At 41.7% G+C, this 17,586-nt stretch overlaps 1 protein-coding gene across 1 annotated transcript; it reads left to right on the forward strand.

Moving 5' to 3' along the window:
* The first annotated feature begins 5,330 nt into the window (after positions 1-5,330).
* On the forward strand, positions 5,331-16,840 carry EMC7 (ER membrane protein complex subunit 7). The gene is made up of 5 exons (XM_042446470.1): positions 5,331-5,680; positions 8,329-8,448; positions 11,456-11,594; positions 13,548-13,628; positions 16,406-16,840. The coding sequence occupies exons 1-5, from the start codon at positions 5,415-5,417 to the stop codon at positions 16,556-16,558; spliced, it is 759 nt and encodes a 252-aa protein (XP_042302404.1). The 5' UTR covers positions 5,331-5,414; the 3' UTR covers positions 16,559-16,840.
* Positions 16,841-17,586: the final 746 nt, after the last annotated feature.

Genomic DNA, 17,586 nt, shown 5'->3' on the forward strand with positions numbered 1-17,586 from the left:
ACCACATTTTTCATTATAAATACCTGTTATAATTTCATAATTGTATTGCCAAGTGAAATTACTTCCGCGATATGACATAAAGGACCACCATCCAGATCCAGGCCACTGTGTGTAGTATATCTAATTGCATGTTAAGCCCTTAGAAATTAGGATTTCTCATAAATATACAGTCAGTACTTTGCATCTGCGGAATCTTTATACATTGATTCAACCATGAATATATTCAAAAACATATAAGTTCCCAAAAGCAAACCTTGATTTTGCAATTTATATAAGGGACACTTTTTCACTATGCCGTGGTGTTTAAGAGTACTTGTGTATTTACTGATTTTGGTATCCACAGGTGGTTCTGGGACCAAACCCCAGCAGATACCAATGACCCAAATCTACCTGACTTGCTGGCTATAGGACCTCGTTTTTGTAACATGCAAGATCATAAGATGAAGATCATAAGATGTCAGGAAAAGGGAAGGTGTTTCTGAAGTGACTATAACCACCTATTTACCATGCAACAGTAATAATTATTTTGAGTGCTAATTGCTCATGCATGTCAGAAGTTCAGTTCCAGATCTCCAGCTTCTTTATTAGAACTTTAAAGAACCATTAATGTAATTTTTGCATGCTTTGCCTTGACTTCCGCAGGCTTAGTTTTTCCCTCACAAATCTCTGATTGAAGATGACTTTCATTAAGCCTCCACAGCCATAATCACATTCAGAACTATTTCTAGCATGGATGTGGGTGATGCAAAAAGGCACTCCCAGTCCCTAGCTACAGCAGGAGCAACACCAGAGACACTGGCAAAGTCTGTTGTTCTTCTTCCATTCAGAGAATCTTCAGGCAGTCACAGAGCCTTTGAGGCAAAGTGTCAGATGGGAAGGATGCCCACGAGACACCTCTTGAAATCTGGGAAGTGCATTTCTGCAATCAGCCTTTGTTTTAATATAGGCATACTTCTCAAATATAGGGGGTTAGATTCCAGATCACCACTGTAAAGCAAATACAGTCGGCCCTCCACATTTGCAGCTTTGACTTTTGCAGATTTGCTTATTTGCATTAATATATTTGATTAATATATTCTCTCTAGGAATGTCTAGGTCCTCAAAGCAAAACACTGCCAGAAGTTGACTATAGAGTTGTGCTGGACAACCTAGAAGTTCCTAGAGAAAACACTATCTGGGCATTTGTGGGTCCTCCAGCATGATTCTATGATCAACTTCTGGCAGATGTTGCCCATAGAATTGCACTGGAGGATCTGGAGATTCCTAGAGAGGTGTTCTCTCAGGTAAAAAGAATAATATTTTTTATTTGTGCTTTTAAAACATTCATGGGAGCCCTTCACCCCTAACCCCAGTGAATGTGTAGGGACCACTGTGTTGCCTTAAAGCATATAAAAGACTAAAAACATATTTACATTATCATTTGTAAATGCCGGATACCAAAGCAACACTCCACAGTACTGTACAACTGAAAAGAGCCATATTGGTAAAGTGTCCTTTACTAAAGTGCCTTAAAATAAGGTGTGCCTGTACTCTCAAGTGGCACTTAGTAGATACAGTACAATGCAAGGCAACCTTGTGGTTAACTAACAGTAAGTAGTTTGCCTTGTCTACACGATATTTCCATTATGGACAGAAAGACTGTAATACATCAAAAATTATGGAAGTTTCAATCATGACTAGCAGTAGTACACCACATGCGAATGTTTATATGTTTAGTAACGACAACATGACTCACCACAAGTTTAGTTTGTATGAAAAATAATAAATCCATTTTTTTCACATCTCTTTTTTATATATATTTTAATAGTAATATAAAAGATCCACACTGAAAAAGCAGGGCATTTTCAAAACTGGATGTATGCCTTTTAGCACTCTTGCTGTTCTCTACGGTTAGTTTCACTTGAGTTTATTTTGTAATTCAGTACAGGTATACCTCAGTTAATGAAGCAGATGAGGGTCCTGATTAGGGTTGCCATCCCTGGGGACCTCCAAACTGGGGAAAATGTAGGACGAGGTTTAAAAATATAGGACCTTTTTTTTAATTTCCCGGCCAGGAAATTAAAAAAAAAAGGTCCTACATTTTTAAACCTTGTCCAAGGCCTGGCATGGGCCTGGGTGACAGCGTCCTCCAAGCCCATGCCAGGCTTCAGAGGACTCCGCGATCACGGAGCCCCATCCAGGGCCTGGCATGGGCTTGGGAGGCAGCGTCCTCCAAGCCCATGCCAGGCCTTGGAGGACTCTGCGATTGCGGAGCCCCATCCAGGGCCTCGCTGGAGGGGAATCCCGGGGGAATCCCCCGCCTCCCCACGCGCCTGCGCCACCTTCCCCCACCTCCTCTCCACCTCCCTGTGCGGAGGAGGTGCTGCCTCCGTCCACCTTTGCCTCCTCCGCGCGACCTGGGGGAGAGGGGGCGGAGGAGGAGGGTGGCGCGGGCGCACGGGGAGGCGCCGCCTCCAGCTTTGTCTCCTGCGTCCCAGGCAGGCCTCGCTGCCTTCCTCTTCCTCCCTGCCTCCCCGAGGAAGAGGAGGAGGGCAGCGAGGCCTGCCTGGGGCGCAGCAACCCAGGCTGCAACCGGGGGGCTCCCAGTTTTGGGGCTGCACCCGTGCCGGGAGGGGCCCGGGGCCCCCAAAATCGGGAAATTCCCGGTTGCAGCTGGGTTATGGCAAGCCTAGTCCTGGTCTTTACTTCTTTAACAGAAACTTCAGTATCAAAAATAGAAATAGCATGGGAAGTACATAGGGACAGGTTTCTCCACCACAAAAAAGAAGAGCAGTTCAACTTGCTGCAGCAAACTTTTTATTGCAAACTAACATTGTGCACATGAGAGGTGAAACAGCCAGGTCAGGTAAGTCTTGCAGAAAAAAACAATTTAAAAAAAATTGAATCTTTTAAAAACTACTTGAAAGTTTCATCCAAAATGTTTATTAGAATGATTTTTTTTCTTTCAACAGCTTCCATATTTTTTTATGATTTCCCTTGCAGTGGCAAAACCTACAGATCTATGCTTTTTTCAACATGCCAGGGTAACTGGTGAGGTAGGCTAATCATCTGCTTTCCCTCTTTTCTTTCTGTTTTGCTCTTCACACATGCTCAGTAAGTGATTCTGCAGACAGCAGTTTACCATGCCTGGTTTTTGTTTTTTGTTTTTGTAAGCACACACAGATACTGTAGGATCACCTTCAGTGAAATCCCATTCTTTCCCAGGTCAAATTTGACCGCACTGTTTACAGCAAACATGTTGATGCAATGCCGAAAGTCTTTCTTCAGCCCTCCTTTACTCTCTGTGCCAATACTGCAACAAAACTTGAAGGTTTTCATGGCCGGCATCCACAGTTTTTTGTGGGTTTTTCGGGCTATGTGGCCATGTTCTAGAAGAGTTTCGTCCTGACGTTTCACCAGCATCTGTGGCTGGCATCTTCAGAGAATGCTGGCATGGAAAGGAGTTGGGTATGTATATACTGTGTGAGCCTGGGAATGCAGGAGTGATTTGCATGTGTATTGTTCTGTTGTTGATGGCAGTCCACAAGCTGGGAGGCTAATGCAAAAGAGGATTAGTGTCTGCTAATTGGTGATCATTATCTGCTGGGAAAGCCCCTGACTCTGAGTGGTTTCCCATTTGCATTTGCTGAGTCCTTATTTTGCTATTCCTCAGGACTGATAGCCAAATTTTGTTCACTTTAAGGGTTTCTTCTTTCCGGTTGAAATTATCCAGATGTTTATGGATTTCAATGGCTTCCCTGTGCATCCTGACATGGCAGTGGTTGGCATGGTCCAGAACTTCAGTGTTTTCAAACAGTATTTTATGTCCAGGATGGTTTGTGGCATGGTTCAGATGGTTCAGGAATCTGAACATCCACCCCAACATCCAATTCACTATGGAAAAAGAAAAGGAAGGAACACGGCTATTTTTGGATGTCCTAGTCATTATCCCAACAGATAATGATCACCAATTAGCATACACTAATCCTCTTTTGCATTAGCCTCCCAGCCTGAGGCCTGCCATCAGCAATAGAACAATATACATACAAATCACTCCTGCCTTCCCAGGGTCACACAGTATATACATACCCAACTCCTTTCCATGCCAGCATTCTCTGAAGATGCCAGCCACAGATGCTGGCGAAACGTCAGGAATAAACTCTTCTAGAACATGGCTGCATAGCCCGAAAAACCCACAAAAAACTACTATAAGAAAACCTCCATCTAGAAAAAGGAGAAGACTGGGGGGGGGGGGCTGGCCTGGGCTCCCATGCAAAGACTTTGTGAAAAGGAGCTTCTTTGTCAGAGGTTTTGTTAGCTGAGGTACGCCTATATAATACAGGATTTCACAGTGTTTAATGTATGTATTCCCATACTATGCACTTTTAACCTTTATTGCGCAAATGTCCTTCTGGTCAAATCATTTTTAAGGCTGTGAACTTGATTTCAGTTAGCATTTGCATCTACGCTCAGTACTCATTTTGTTTTAAAGGAAGCCCAGTGAATTCTAGGTATAGGTTTCTTAGAAACGTACGAAACTGCTTTATACTGAGTCAGACGATTGGGGGTCATTGTACTGGCTGTCTTTTCCCAACACGGAGCTGTGTGATAATAACACCTGGCCCCAGCCCAGGCTCAGCCCAGGCTCAGCCCTTGCCCAGATCAGGGGAAAGCAGTGCCATCATCTCCCATTATCCCACGTATTCCAGTACTGTCAAGTCTGACTGGCAGTGGCTCTTCTTCGCAGGAAAACCTTATCTTCTTGATGGGAACATAATAACTTTGTGGCGTAAGCAGACACTTGTATGGGAGAGACTCAGAGACTTTATTTCCCAAGTGACAATGCCCTTATTATTGGAAGCCTTTTTTTACTGTTGTTTCATCAGTCTTGTTTCATCAGTCTTTTTTTCTTTTTCGTTTTGTATTGTTGCTGTTATATATGCCATTTATATATTTAATCCCAGCAGCCTTTGGCTAATAAAATAGATAAATAAAATACAAAATACTGTAAAACTCTTTTAATTGACTGCGTGCAACACAATGGTTGGGTCAGTTAAAAGAGTTTTGTGTTTTATTTTTTAATTCTTATTAGCCAAAGACTTGGGATTAAGAGACACACACCTTTATATAAATTACATATAAACACAGATCACTTCCGCCCTGGGGGGGGGGAGACCCATCTAAAATGGCGCCCGTAAAACACCCGGATGTAAGGTAACTTGGGAGGAGCTTGTGAGAGTAAAGAAGACGGGAAAAAACGGTTCCGGCTTTGCTTGTCACGTGACGGCGCCCGACCACGCCCCCCAACCCTACTGCGCGTGCGCGCCTTGCCTGCCTCCGGAGCCAAGCAGTTGGGGGGCAGAGCGCATGCGCGAAGGCGCGTGTCGCGTCTTTCTTTCCTTCCGCTCGCCGGCTGTAGACCGGTATTTCAGGCGATGGCGGCTTGGCCCGGCTGCCTTGGGGCGACGACAACGACGCTGCTCCTACTGCTCCTAGCCGGGTCATGGGCCTCGGAGGTGACCGGGGCAGGCAGCGGGGAGGCCCTGGCTGCCTCTGTTGCCGCCGCCGCCGCCTCCTCCTCCTCCTCCGGGGAGAGGTTTAAGATCGAGGGCCGGGCGGTGGTTCCCGGGGTGAAGCCCCAGGACTGGATCGCGGGGGGCCGGGTGCAGGTGGACGGCGAGGAGCACGTCGGCTTCCTCAAGTGAGTGGCCTGGCTGCCCTCCCGATCCCCACCACTGAGTGCCCTTTGAAGAGAGCGTGGACTCCATCCCCCAGAAGCCTCGGCCGCGTTGGCCCATAGCCAGGGATTCTGGGAGCTGAAGTCCAAAAGTCCCTTAGAAGAGGGCAGTTAGGGGACCATTGGAGCAAGTGGTCCTCCAGACTTTCGGACTTCAGCCCCCAGAATCCCAAACCGTTGGCCGAGATGGCTGAGGCTTCTGGGAGCTGGAGTCCAAAAAACCAGGGTTTGGGGAGAATAATAATGATACTAAATGTTATGTCCACTCTTCCCTCCCTGTTCGCAAGGGTCAGGGGCACAGGGCCCCCCGTGAGCATGGGACACCGCAGAGAAGGACAACACCAGGTTTTACCTGAGAGGACGCCTCTGCAGGGATCTCTAGGTCCTCCAGGGCAACTCTGGTCAACGTCCCACAGACCCTGGCCATAGGACTGCGCTGGAGGAGCTACAAAGGCCCAGTAGACCTTTAGTTAAAGTTGACCATAGAGTTGAACTGGAGGACCTAGATATTCCTAGAGAGGACATATGAATCAAATCCGTGAATGATCAGATACGGAGGGATGAGTGAATATGCCACCTCTCCCACAGGGTCAAGGCGGCTTATAACACCAAATGGAAACACAATATAAAATACAGCATACAGTTAAAATACTTCCCATTAATTCCCTCACCCCAGCCGTACTACAATAAATAACAATTAAGCAATCGCTACAATTAAAAGAGTTTAAAGATTAGAAAAAATAGTCAAACGTCAAGCCATGGTCAGTTTGGGCAGAATAACTGCTTTAGAGAATCCTAAAAGCCTAGAGATGGAGGAGACCTCAAGGACCATCCAGTCCATCCTGTTTTCTGCCATGCAGGAAGGCTAGCCACATCACTGCGCTCCGCTCTTGTAGTGCTGCTATTCCACTTTGACTGCTCTGGCTGCCTCCTGTTGCATTCTGGGGTTTGTAGTTCAGAGAGGCCTAAGATCTCCCTGGCTGAGAGTTCTAAATGTCCCTCTTTAAACTGCAAATCCCAGAATGCAACAGGAGGCAGCCAGAGCAGTTAAAGTGGAGTGGCAGCACTATAAGAGTGCAGTTCGGTCATCTAGACAGTCAGAGCACCCCCAACAGACGGATGTCTCAGTTAGACAGAAGGTGGCTGAATGCAAATATGTACATCAGAAAAGTGATACAGGGGTACCCCGGGTTACGAATTTAATTCGTTCCGCCGCCGCTTTCGTAACCCGAAAGGCTTTCGCAAACCGAAAACCCATAGGCGCTAATGGGGAAAAGCCGCGATTTGGTGCGAAAAAGCGCCGAAAAGCACCAAAATTTCTTTCGTAACCCGAAATAACCTTCGTAACCTGGAACAGTTTTTTTCAATTGATTTTTTTCGTAACCCGGAAATTTCGTAAGGCGGCGCATTCGTATCCCGGGGTACCACTGTACTAGTATCATAAACTGAGGTCCAAAACAGACTGCAGAAGTAATCCAGTTTAGGACTGTTTTAACTCCCCAGGCTCAATGCTAGGGAATTCTGGGAACTGTCGTTTATTGTGGCACCAGAGTGCTCTGACAGAGAAGGCTCAATGTCTCACAAAAGTACAGTTCCCAGAATTCCATAACATTGAGGCAGGGCACTTAAAGCGGTCTCAAACTGGATTATTTCTGCAGTGCGGATGCAGCCCTTGAGAGGTTTCACCAGGAGAAGAAAGATGTAATACACATAGTCAGTTTCAGCTCAAATTATTTGCAGCCCAGGCATTCTCCATCTCTTGTGTTTGGATGTGCTTTAGCACTAACAGCCCAAAGTTAACAAAGACTTTGGTATGATTTCAATGACACTTTGGGAATGACATTGACATGTTGGTAACATATACATAGGCATATAGGACTACACCAGTATAGAACAAAATCAGAAAATCAAGTAGCAAAATGCAGTTCAGATGGTATGGTCACTAGCTTAAATAATTATTGTTCTATAAAAAGTGCTCTTTTAAAGCAGGTTGATTTTAATAAACATATATTGCTTGAAGGATTTGTTTATGAATGGCATTCTTACAGTATAAAATAAAGTGATTTAAAAGCAGATGACACTGGATACTGGTTTAACAATGAATAGCTGCTAATAAACTGTTAAGTTAAAATATTTAAATTCAAACAGTTATTGTTGTCCCAGTAATAGAGTTGGAAAATAGTAATAATAGCCAGACTTTAAAAATATGGATAATTTTAAAAAATGATTTTAAAGTCATTAAGGCTGCATCTGTACAGCAAAAATAAGCCAATTTGACACCAATTTAACTGCCCTGGCTCAATGCTATTGAATTCTGGGAATGATAGTTTGTGGTGGCACCATTGCTCTCTGACAGAAGCAAATGTCTCACAAATGTCTCACAAGAGTTCCATAACTTTGAGCTATGGCAGTTAAAGTGGTGTCAAACCAGATTATTTCTGCCATGCAGCTGCAGTCTAAGTTTACACCATGGTTCAAATTGGCCAATGCTACATTTGTTGTGATCCATCAAGATTTTGCTGTGTTGTGGCATTTAAAATGTCAGTGAAATCTTAAAAATATTTTATCTCTTCTGTGGTAAAGTTAAATCTGGATTGTTCTCATTTTATCAGGACAGATGGAAGTTTTGTGGTTCATGATATTCCTTCTGGATCTTATGTAGTTGAGGTTATATCGCCAGCTTATAAATTTGAACCAGTACGAGTGGACATCACTTCAAAAGGGAAAATGAGGTAGGATTTTCAAAAAATTAAATGTTAAATCATATTACTATGGCATGTATGATACAGGGCCAAAGGACTAGGGCTGGTTGTTCTTTAGTCTTGTGCATTCGTTTTTCACCAATGGAATAGTTTCTTGATGCTACATGTCCCATATAGTTTGCTTCCCATTTCAAGGAAGAACAGGAAATTGTAATACACAATAATCAACCTACTATAACAAGCTTCACAGAATATAGCTTTTAAATGAATTCTTCATTAACTTAGGTTATAGAAATATTGATCTTCATTTATCTGCATTTCTCTGCCTATACTGCCTGTAATGTTTGTACATGAGATAAAAATTAATTGGATTTTTCCTTTAACAAGTTGATTGGGCAATTTGTGAAAAGCTGTGTTGCCACAAGGTACATGTTTTCAACTGTATGTTCCACTGCAGACTTGGCTGCTGCCACACTGCAGAAGTAATTCAGTTTGACACTACTTTAACTACCATGCCTCCATCCTGTGGAAACCTGGGATTTGTAGTTTGTTGTAGCACCAGAGCTCTCTGACAGAAGGCTAAATATCTCACAAAACTACAAATCCCAGAATTCCATAGCATTGAGCCATGGCATTTAAAGTGATGTCAAGCAGCATTAATTTTGCAGTGTGGATGCAGCCTTGATTTCCCTTTGAAAGAGCTGACTTGGGCGCCAGTGTTAGAGCAGAATCGACTGATGGCATGTCTAGTAGAACTGTTAATGAGATTAGACTGGGTCGGTTTGAGTCGGTAGTACCGGTGACGCGGACAAGATCCTTGGAAAGGTGAAGAAGATGACATGCCCTCTTGATCCCTGCCCATCATGGTTGGCCATCCAGGGGGGGTGAGGCCTTGATGACATTTCTTAGAGGGGCATCCCTTAGGGAAGGTAATGTTCCAGCTTGTTTGAAGGAAGCGGTCGTTAGGCTGCTCCTGAAAAAAAACCTTCCCTTGACCCCTTGGATATGAAAAATTATAGGCCTGTTTCCCATCTGCCATTTTTGAGTAAGGTGATCGAGAGGGCTGTTGCCCTTCAACTCCAAGTGGTCTTGGATAAAACCAATTATCTAGATCCATTTCAAACCGACTGGGGTGGAAACTGCCATGGCTGCCTTGGCTGATGACCTTGGTCTAGGCCAGTGATGGCGAACCTATGGCACGCGTGCCAGAGGTGGCACTCAGAGCCCTCTCTGTGGGCACACACACCATTCCCCAGCACAGAGTTTGTCAGAGTTTGTTACTAGAAAGCCAGAGGGAAATTGCACTTTGCAATAAATAAGTGGGTTTTGGGTTGCAGTTTGTGCACTCGGCCTCTAAAAGGTTCACCATCACTGGTCTAGGCATTGACAGAGGAAGCGTGACCCTGTTCATGCTCTTTAGACCTCTCAGCGGCTTTCGATACGATAGATCACAACATCCTCTTGGAATGCCTGAGAGAGTTAGGACTCAAAGGCATTGTGTTGCAATTGTTCCGTTCCTTTCTCTTGGGCAGATTCCAGAGGGTGATGCTTGGGGACAGTTGCTCCTCAATAATGGAGCTTAATTGTGGCATCTCCCAGAGCACCATCCTTTCCCTTCTATTTAACATATATATGAAACTGCTGGGAGAAATCATTCGTAGACATGGGGCGGGGTGTTATCACTTTGCTGATGACACCCAAATATATTTGGCATTTCTCCCCTCATTCAGTGTCTTGAGGCGGTGTTGGATTGGATGAGGAAAAACAGACCCAAGCTGAATCCAGACAAAATGGAGGTACTTACAGTAGTGACCCCTAAACTGGGTATTGGGTTGCAACCTCTAGTCCTAGATGGGGTCATGCTCTCTCAAAGGACTGTGTTTGCAGTCTGGGGGTGCTTCTTGATGACAAATCAGGTGAATGTGACGGTCAAGAGTGCCTGTTATCAGCTTCGGCTGATATGCCAGCTGTGCCCTTTCCTGGAACCAGGAGACCTTGAAACAGTAGTACATGCACTGGTAGCCTCACGACTCGATTTCTGCAATGTGCTCTACCATTTTGCCCATTGTCTATGTTGTTATTAATAGCTTATTTTTATATTAATTTTAACTAACGTTTTTAATTCTTTTTTAGGGGGGATTATAATATTGTATGTTGGATGTTTTTAATCTATGTTAGCCGCTTTGATTGTTCTATTACAGAAAAGCGGGATAGAAATAAATGTTTTATTATTTGTTTATTTTCTGAATAGTGCCTACTACTTTACTGCTCCTATAATAGTTTTTCCTATTAAGTTGTTAAATATGTTAGCCACAGATGCTGGCAAAATATGAGGAATAAACTCATATTTTGGATACATAGCCTGAAAATCCCACAACAAACATATGACAAGTAAATATGAACAAAGCTGCCATATGTTTTGTGAGATATCCATAGAAAGATTGTAAAGAGAATTTTAGACTTGTTTTGAAATCTTTGTGAAAATATTTCCTCTGAAATCTATGAGAATATTTGCATAGTTATTCAACTATGCACATAAACACTTTGTCACATAAGAGCTTTTTGATTGTGTAGCATGGCCTATGTGTTAACTGTTTTTCAGTGGATCAATGCTCATTTGTCACCTCTGCAATTAGCAGTATCATTTTGTCTGATATTTTTTCCAAAATGTTAATTCAGTATATTGCAAAAATAGAGGGTATGCTACTGTTGCCTTTGAGGTTACAGTGTTACTGACAAAGCAAACCATTCTCAGCTCTTTCAAAATAATAAAGTTGTACCAAATAGCCTAGTATGGGTGTATTTATATGCACATCTAATGCAAAATCACTGGAATGAATTGATAACCGCACAGCTAGGGATTTTAGTGGGACTTCTCAGTAAAAGTTTAAGATTGTTAAGCACTTTAACTGTTGTTATGATTTCATTTTAAATATAAATACTGTACACCATTGGGTGAGGGAACATATAGAGTCAGAATAAGTGGTTGAGCTTTAGTGACAAAATTATATAAACATATTTTTGAATCTTTCTTCAGAGCAAGATATGTAAATTACATCAAAACATCTGAAGTAGTCAGACTGCCATATCCCCTTCAAATGAAATCTTCTGGACCACCTTCTTATTTCATAAAGAGAGAGTCTTGGGGATGGACAGACTTCTTAATGAATCCCATGGTATGTATAGAAGAAAGCATGTATACATAAACTAGTTTGCTGTGGATTACCTCTTTAATTTAAATTTCAAGAGCCCTACCTGCACTAATGAGAGTAAACACTGAACAGGGAGTGTACCATTATGTCATTCCTTGAGGGAGATAATGCCTGTTTAAACAAGACTTGTTTTCAGGTAGCTAGCTGCAGTGTAAAAGAAGCACCCCTAGAGAGATGGCTACATCAGCTTAACTGGATTTCATGTGCTACAGGGAACTGGGTGAAACCAAAATAGTTATAAAACTGTACAGATCTACAGTAGAATCCTATGTATGTTTACTCAGAAGTAATCCCCATTAAGTTCAGTGTGATTTACTCCATGGTAAGGCTGCTTATGTGTGCTCAGAGTTGAGATCCTTGCAGCTTTTGTATGAGCAGCTGAACGTGAAACCTGGAGCTGGTGCTTCAAACAGGTTTGGGACTTCTTGCCTACCAGAACAACTATGGTTGCTTCCATTCACATTTGTTCAGTGCATGTTAAACTGATCATTTGAGATAACTTGCAAATAGACACTTCTATTTATCAATACATTTTAATACTCCAGGATGCTTACTTACTTCACTTGCACTTCAGTCTTCATTGGACTGAAGATAGATATTGCTAAAACATTTTGTGATAATTAGGTTACATAACCTGTTAAGGCAGTCTATATGTTAATGAGGCTATATGCCTGCCCCCCCCCCCCCCAAAATCTGTTTGTTAGTTGCATTCCTTTTCTGTGGAGCAACAGGCAGCAAGATAATAATGACAACCCCTCACATACTTGAAGACAGCTATCTCATCTGTCTTAAATATTTTCTTCTCCAATACTCAACTCATCTTATAGAATTCAGTTTCCAAGTCCCTTCCCATCCTGGTTATCCTCTAGATACACTCCAGTTTGTTAGTGTCATTAAGGCCATTGCACGCAGACTTGGACACAGTTTTCTGGTGTGCACTTGCCTGTTTTGTTTTTATATGACTCATAATCGGAATAGTAATTTGGCAGACATGTTGACTGTAGTTGAAACCTAGGCTTGTAACCTAGGTTGGTGTTTGCACTTTGGTCATAATGTTTCATAGCACTGTGATGGTTCAAGATCTCTGTGTGTGTGTGTGTCTGTGTGTGTGTGTGTCTGTGTGTGCGCGTACGTGCCTTCAGGTTGCCTGTTAAGGTGTGGCAACCCCATGAAATATTCATACGGTTTTCTTAGGCGAGGGATACTCAGGTGGTTTTGCCAGTTCCTTCCTCTGAAATACAGCATACAGCACTTGTATTTGTCGGCAGTCTTCCATCCAAGCACTGGCCAGGGCTGACCCTGCTTAGCTTCTAGGATCAGACAGGATCAGGTGTATTTAGGCCAATTCGAGATCTGTACCTATCCCTTCAATTCCTTAATTAGTTGTAATCACTCTTTGATAGAGAGGAGTATACAGCTTTAGTTTATTATACAGGATCATTAAATGATGGTATGATCAATGGAAAGTTCCAGGCTTATGCACATTAGTCATAATTTGCTGTGTTAATGCTAGTGACTATGATATTAACTATTTATACAACTATTGTAGCTTTGAAAAAAGTGCATTTGCTTTCTGCACATTAATGTAGGTAGTACAATGGTGTCTTAATCAACATACAGTCTGCCCTTTCCTTATGCGTGGGATCCGTTCTGGATCCCCCTGCGTAAGGGAAAAACGCAGATGCTCAAGCCCCATTCAAATGAATGGGGCTAGTGCCTACAGAGGCGTGGCGGTGGCACGCGGGGCACAAGTCGTGGGAGCATGAATCATTATTTCCATCTGGCACACGCTCCCTCACTTCTGTTGCGGGCTTCCAGCATATGCTTGAATCCGCGTATAACGCGTCCCCGTATAACGAGGGCGCACTGTACTGAAATATACAGTAACTTTGCCTTCTTGAATTTCTACTGTTTTAGGTTATGATGATGATCCTTCCATTGCTGATCTTTGTATTACTGCCTAAAGTTGTCAATACAAGTGATCCTGATATGAGGCGGGTGAGTAAGTTAATATTGCAGTTTGGTCATATCTGAATAACACCCCCCCACCCACACACATACACATGCACAAGTAGTACTGATGGTTTTGAAAGCTAAAATAAAGCGGTGAGCTGGAAAGATGAGCCTTCAGTAATGGCTAATAATCCCAAACTTGCTCCAGGAAATTTAGGTTCTAAGAGATGCTAAATAGAATAAATTATACATGCAGTATATGTGCTAATTTATTTAGTGTTTTATATCCAGACTAAAGTGGTAAATGTGAAAGAACAGAAGGGTTGCATTTGAAAGGGCTTAATACAGCAAAATCAAGCCAAATGTAGAAAGACTTAATGAACTTGTAGCCCATAAGTTTAAATGTTAGACAGTCTCCTTTCTTTCATCAAGTCAGGAGTGCAGAAGGAGATAACCTGAACATGGGAACAGGCAAATGCTGCTTCCTTCCATTGTTGCTCTCTTCACACGGAGAGCAGTAGCTTGAAATTCCTCTCCCTTTCTAGAAACCTGAAAGATCAGAGGGTTTAACTCTGAAGAGAAGTTACATTTGTGCTGGAGATTTCTTTTTTTCAGTGTTTCTCACCTGAAGAAAAGAAGGTGTGGTGGGGGAAATTGATCTGTAAACTCTCCTCACATGTTTATTTTAACTGCGTAATGGCCTTAATAAGCCAGTAGTGTTCAGCCTTCTTGTCCCATCCACAAAATGAACTATAATTTGCTCTGAAGTTTATGGTTCCATCCCGACAGCAGCCGTATAGGGACTCCTCAGCTTATCCTTCTATGTCTTTTGAAGGAGGATAGAAAGCTGTGTTTGGAAGGCCAACTGGTGGGAGCAGCAGAGGCTGTTGCAGCACATTTAACTTCAACCAAGTTTATTTGGGAATTGGCCAAAAATGCCCCCCCCCCCCTTTCATTAGCAGGTATAGGAGCTACTTAAAGATTCATTGTTGGTGATGATTCCAGTGGGATATGGGAGCTCTGTAGGAGATGATAATCCAAAAGACCAACTGTTTTGTGCTTTCAAGTTATTTTTTGATTTATGACAACCCCATCCTGGGGCTTTCTTGCCAAGATTTGTTCTTGTCTTTGCCTTCATCTGAAGCTGAGAAATTGTAACTTGCCATGGCTGAGTGGCTTTCTGTGGCTGAGGGGGGGATTTGAACCCTGGTCTCCAGAATTCAAATCCCCCCTCAGGCACAAACCACTATACCACAGCAGCTCCCAAAAAAACAAGCTGGACAGAAATAATTAATATGTATATTGAACGGTGAACATGTGCAACTTACTTCTTGTATGATCACCATGTTATGATAATTCTGGCAAAGTATAGTTCAGTCACTATTTCATCATGAAAATATTGTAACTAGTTTTGGTTCATAGAACAAAGAAGCTAATAGTCTCTTCCTACACTGTGAATACCTTTCGACACTTTCTGCCATTTTATATTGACACCTTCTCTTTCCACGTAAGATTAAAATAGGAACTCATGTTCTAGGCACATTTTGCTCTGACAAATCCATGGTAACTAGAAGTTTAGAATATTATACTTATTAAATTATCCTAATTTATTGTCCTTTCACATTGTGTTATGCTGAGTAGCGGAAGGCTAGAGCAAAATGGAGATTCAAGGTGTTTACTAAATCTTCCCTGTTTAGCAATGTTTACTGTCTGTCTCTGGTGTCTGCTTTGGGGAGTTCAGTTATTTCCCTTTCTTCTGAATGGCCACTGTCTTCAGTAGTTCTTTACAGGTGTGAGACTATTTTCAAGTTACATCAATCAGCAGTGTAGTCTGTATCTTGAGATGTCCTTTGCATTCTTGCCTAGGAAAAAGCCCCATTGACAAAAGGGGGAGTGTATGTGCCTATGATTACACTGCAAATATTTAATAAGGGCTAAAAAGTAGAAAATCAGCTGACTATAAGCTGATTGAATTGAGCATCCTTCATTTGCTGAACCCCACATGTAGGTTGCTTTCTTGAGCCATATATTGATTATCTACTGGAAAACTGTTTTGATGCACATCTTTGAAAGAAATTGGATAGGCTAGAATGAACGTAAAATGTTCTATTTTAGTTTTCAAATGCTGGAAAAAGTTAAAGCATCTATTATGCTCTAACATAAGTTACGGTGAGATCAGTTTGTCCATGTAGCAGAACTGGGAAACCAATGGTCAACCAGATATTGTTGGATTTCAGCTACTATCAAGCCAACTTAACCAGTAGTAAGGGATAATAGTTGTTCCACAACTTCCATAACAGTATTGGTGGGGGAGGGACATAATTTACCTATCTCTGCCATACAGAAAAGACTCAGTCTCTTTCTGATATTTGCTGATACTATTTAAAGAAGAAACGGTTTATTTTGCAAAATTAGTTTCAAAACACATATGTTAGAATACTAGTTCTTACTGTTTAAAATAATATTTTAACAGCTTCTGTTTACACTCAGATTTAAAACGGGGAGAAATTTTAACAGTACATATTAACGTCTCGTAGCAAACCTTTGTCCTGTAAAGCTACTTTAGACAGGGTTGTTTTTGCTTTCTTGCTTTTAGATTTTTCTTTTCATATTTACATATTGCAACAAATTTCTTGGGGAGTTTTCATTTAAGCTCTGGCTGTATAAAGGAGTCTGTAGTGTAGTGGGGCTGTATAGTAGAGACCAGCTGCAAAATGGCCTATTTATTCAGAGAACAGCTAGCCCACTAAATGTAACTCTTGTTAGGATTTGGAAATGGTTTTTACTTACACTTTTTTCTCTCTGTTTTTCTGTGTGTCTAGGAAATGGAACAATCGATGAATATGTTAAATTCTAACCATGAGCTGCCTGATGTGTCAGAGTTCATGACAAGACTTTTCTCTTCAAAATCTTCTAGCAAATCTAGTGGTGGTAGCAGTAAAACAGGGAAAAGTGGTGCAGGAAAAAGGAGATAGTTGTTTCTTCTCTTGGAACCACAATTTGCACAGCTCTGTTACGTGGTATCTGTACGTTCTGTGGAAGAACAAAAAGCCACTATTGTAACCTTAATCCAATATGAAATTGGATATGATACAACTGTTGTATGTGGTGTAGCTTTTTAACCTATTTAAATCTTGTTCTTTAAGCACATGCATGAAGGGACATTGCTTTAATTCTGTATCTCTGTAAGGTCAAAACAGGTGAAGACTTAACTCCTTTGTAGAGAATGATATTAAAAAAAATTAAATTATGTGCAATATATTGATGATTCTTAAAACAATCACTGTAAAGTATTTTATTTAAAGAATAGAAAGTAGTATTTAATAATGATGTATTGTTCTTTACTGCATAGCCTATATTTTCACAATATTTTTCTTAATATGTATGACTTGGGATTGCACACAGAATTTGGTAGCAAGATTTTTGGATTTTTATTTCACTGCTATGATAGGACCTGCAGTCCCACATATGTTTAGGCTGTCTGCTTATTTGTTCTAATTCTCAAATTCCCATGACAGTTCGTTGTGGAATAGTGAATGTTTCTTTTTTCTTTTTCTTTTTTTTTACTACTGAAATTCTTCTGGAGAAAGCCATAGTTCGATGGATGAACACACACACCATGTTCCTGTGCAGACTGCTCTCTGACACAAGACTATTTTAACAAAAGCTTTCTAAATAACTCTAATTGCCCTTATTCATTAGCCCACTAATAAATCTTGTGGTTGAAACACAGTTGCCACCACATTTCTAGAGTTTGCCATAAAATGGTAGATTGTAAATTTGGAAGGGATGCCTGCTGATCCACAGATAAAGCATCCATGGTACAAATCAAGTCAGCAGAGTCCATTTTCTAGGGTAGGTGTTTGAACTGCTGAATAGCATTTAACATCAGGAATATCTTTCTAATGTTTTGTCAGAATTTTTTTTGTAATTTACTTTCATTGACTCAGCTCACCACTCTGGAATAGCAGGAAATAAGTTTGTGTGCAAGCCCTTTAAATGT

The sequence above is a fragment of the Sceloporus undulatus genome, chromosome 1 (genome assembly GCF_019175285.1).
Source record: "Sceloporus undulatus isolate JIND9_A2432 ecotype Alabama chromosome 1, SceUnd_v1.1, whole genome shotgun sequence".
NCBI lineage: Eukaryota > Metazoa > Chordata > Lepidosauria > Squamata > Phrynosomatidae > Sceloporus > Sceloporus undulatus.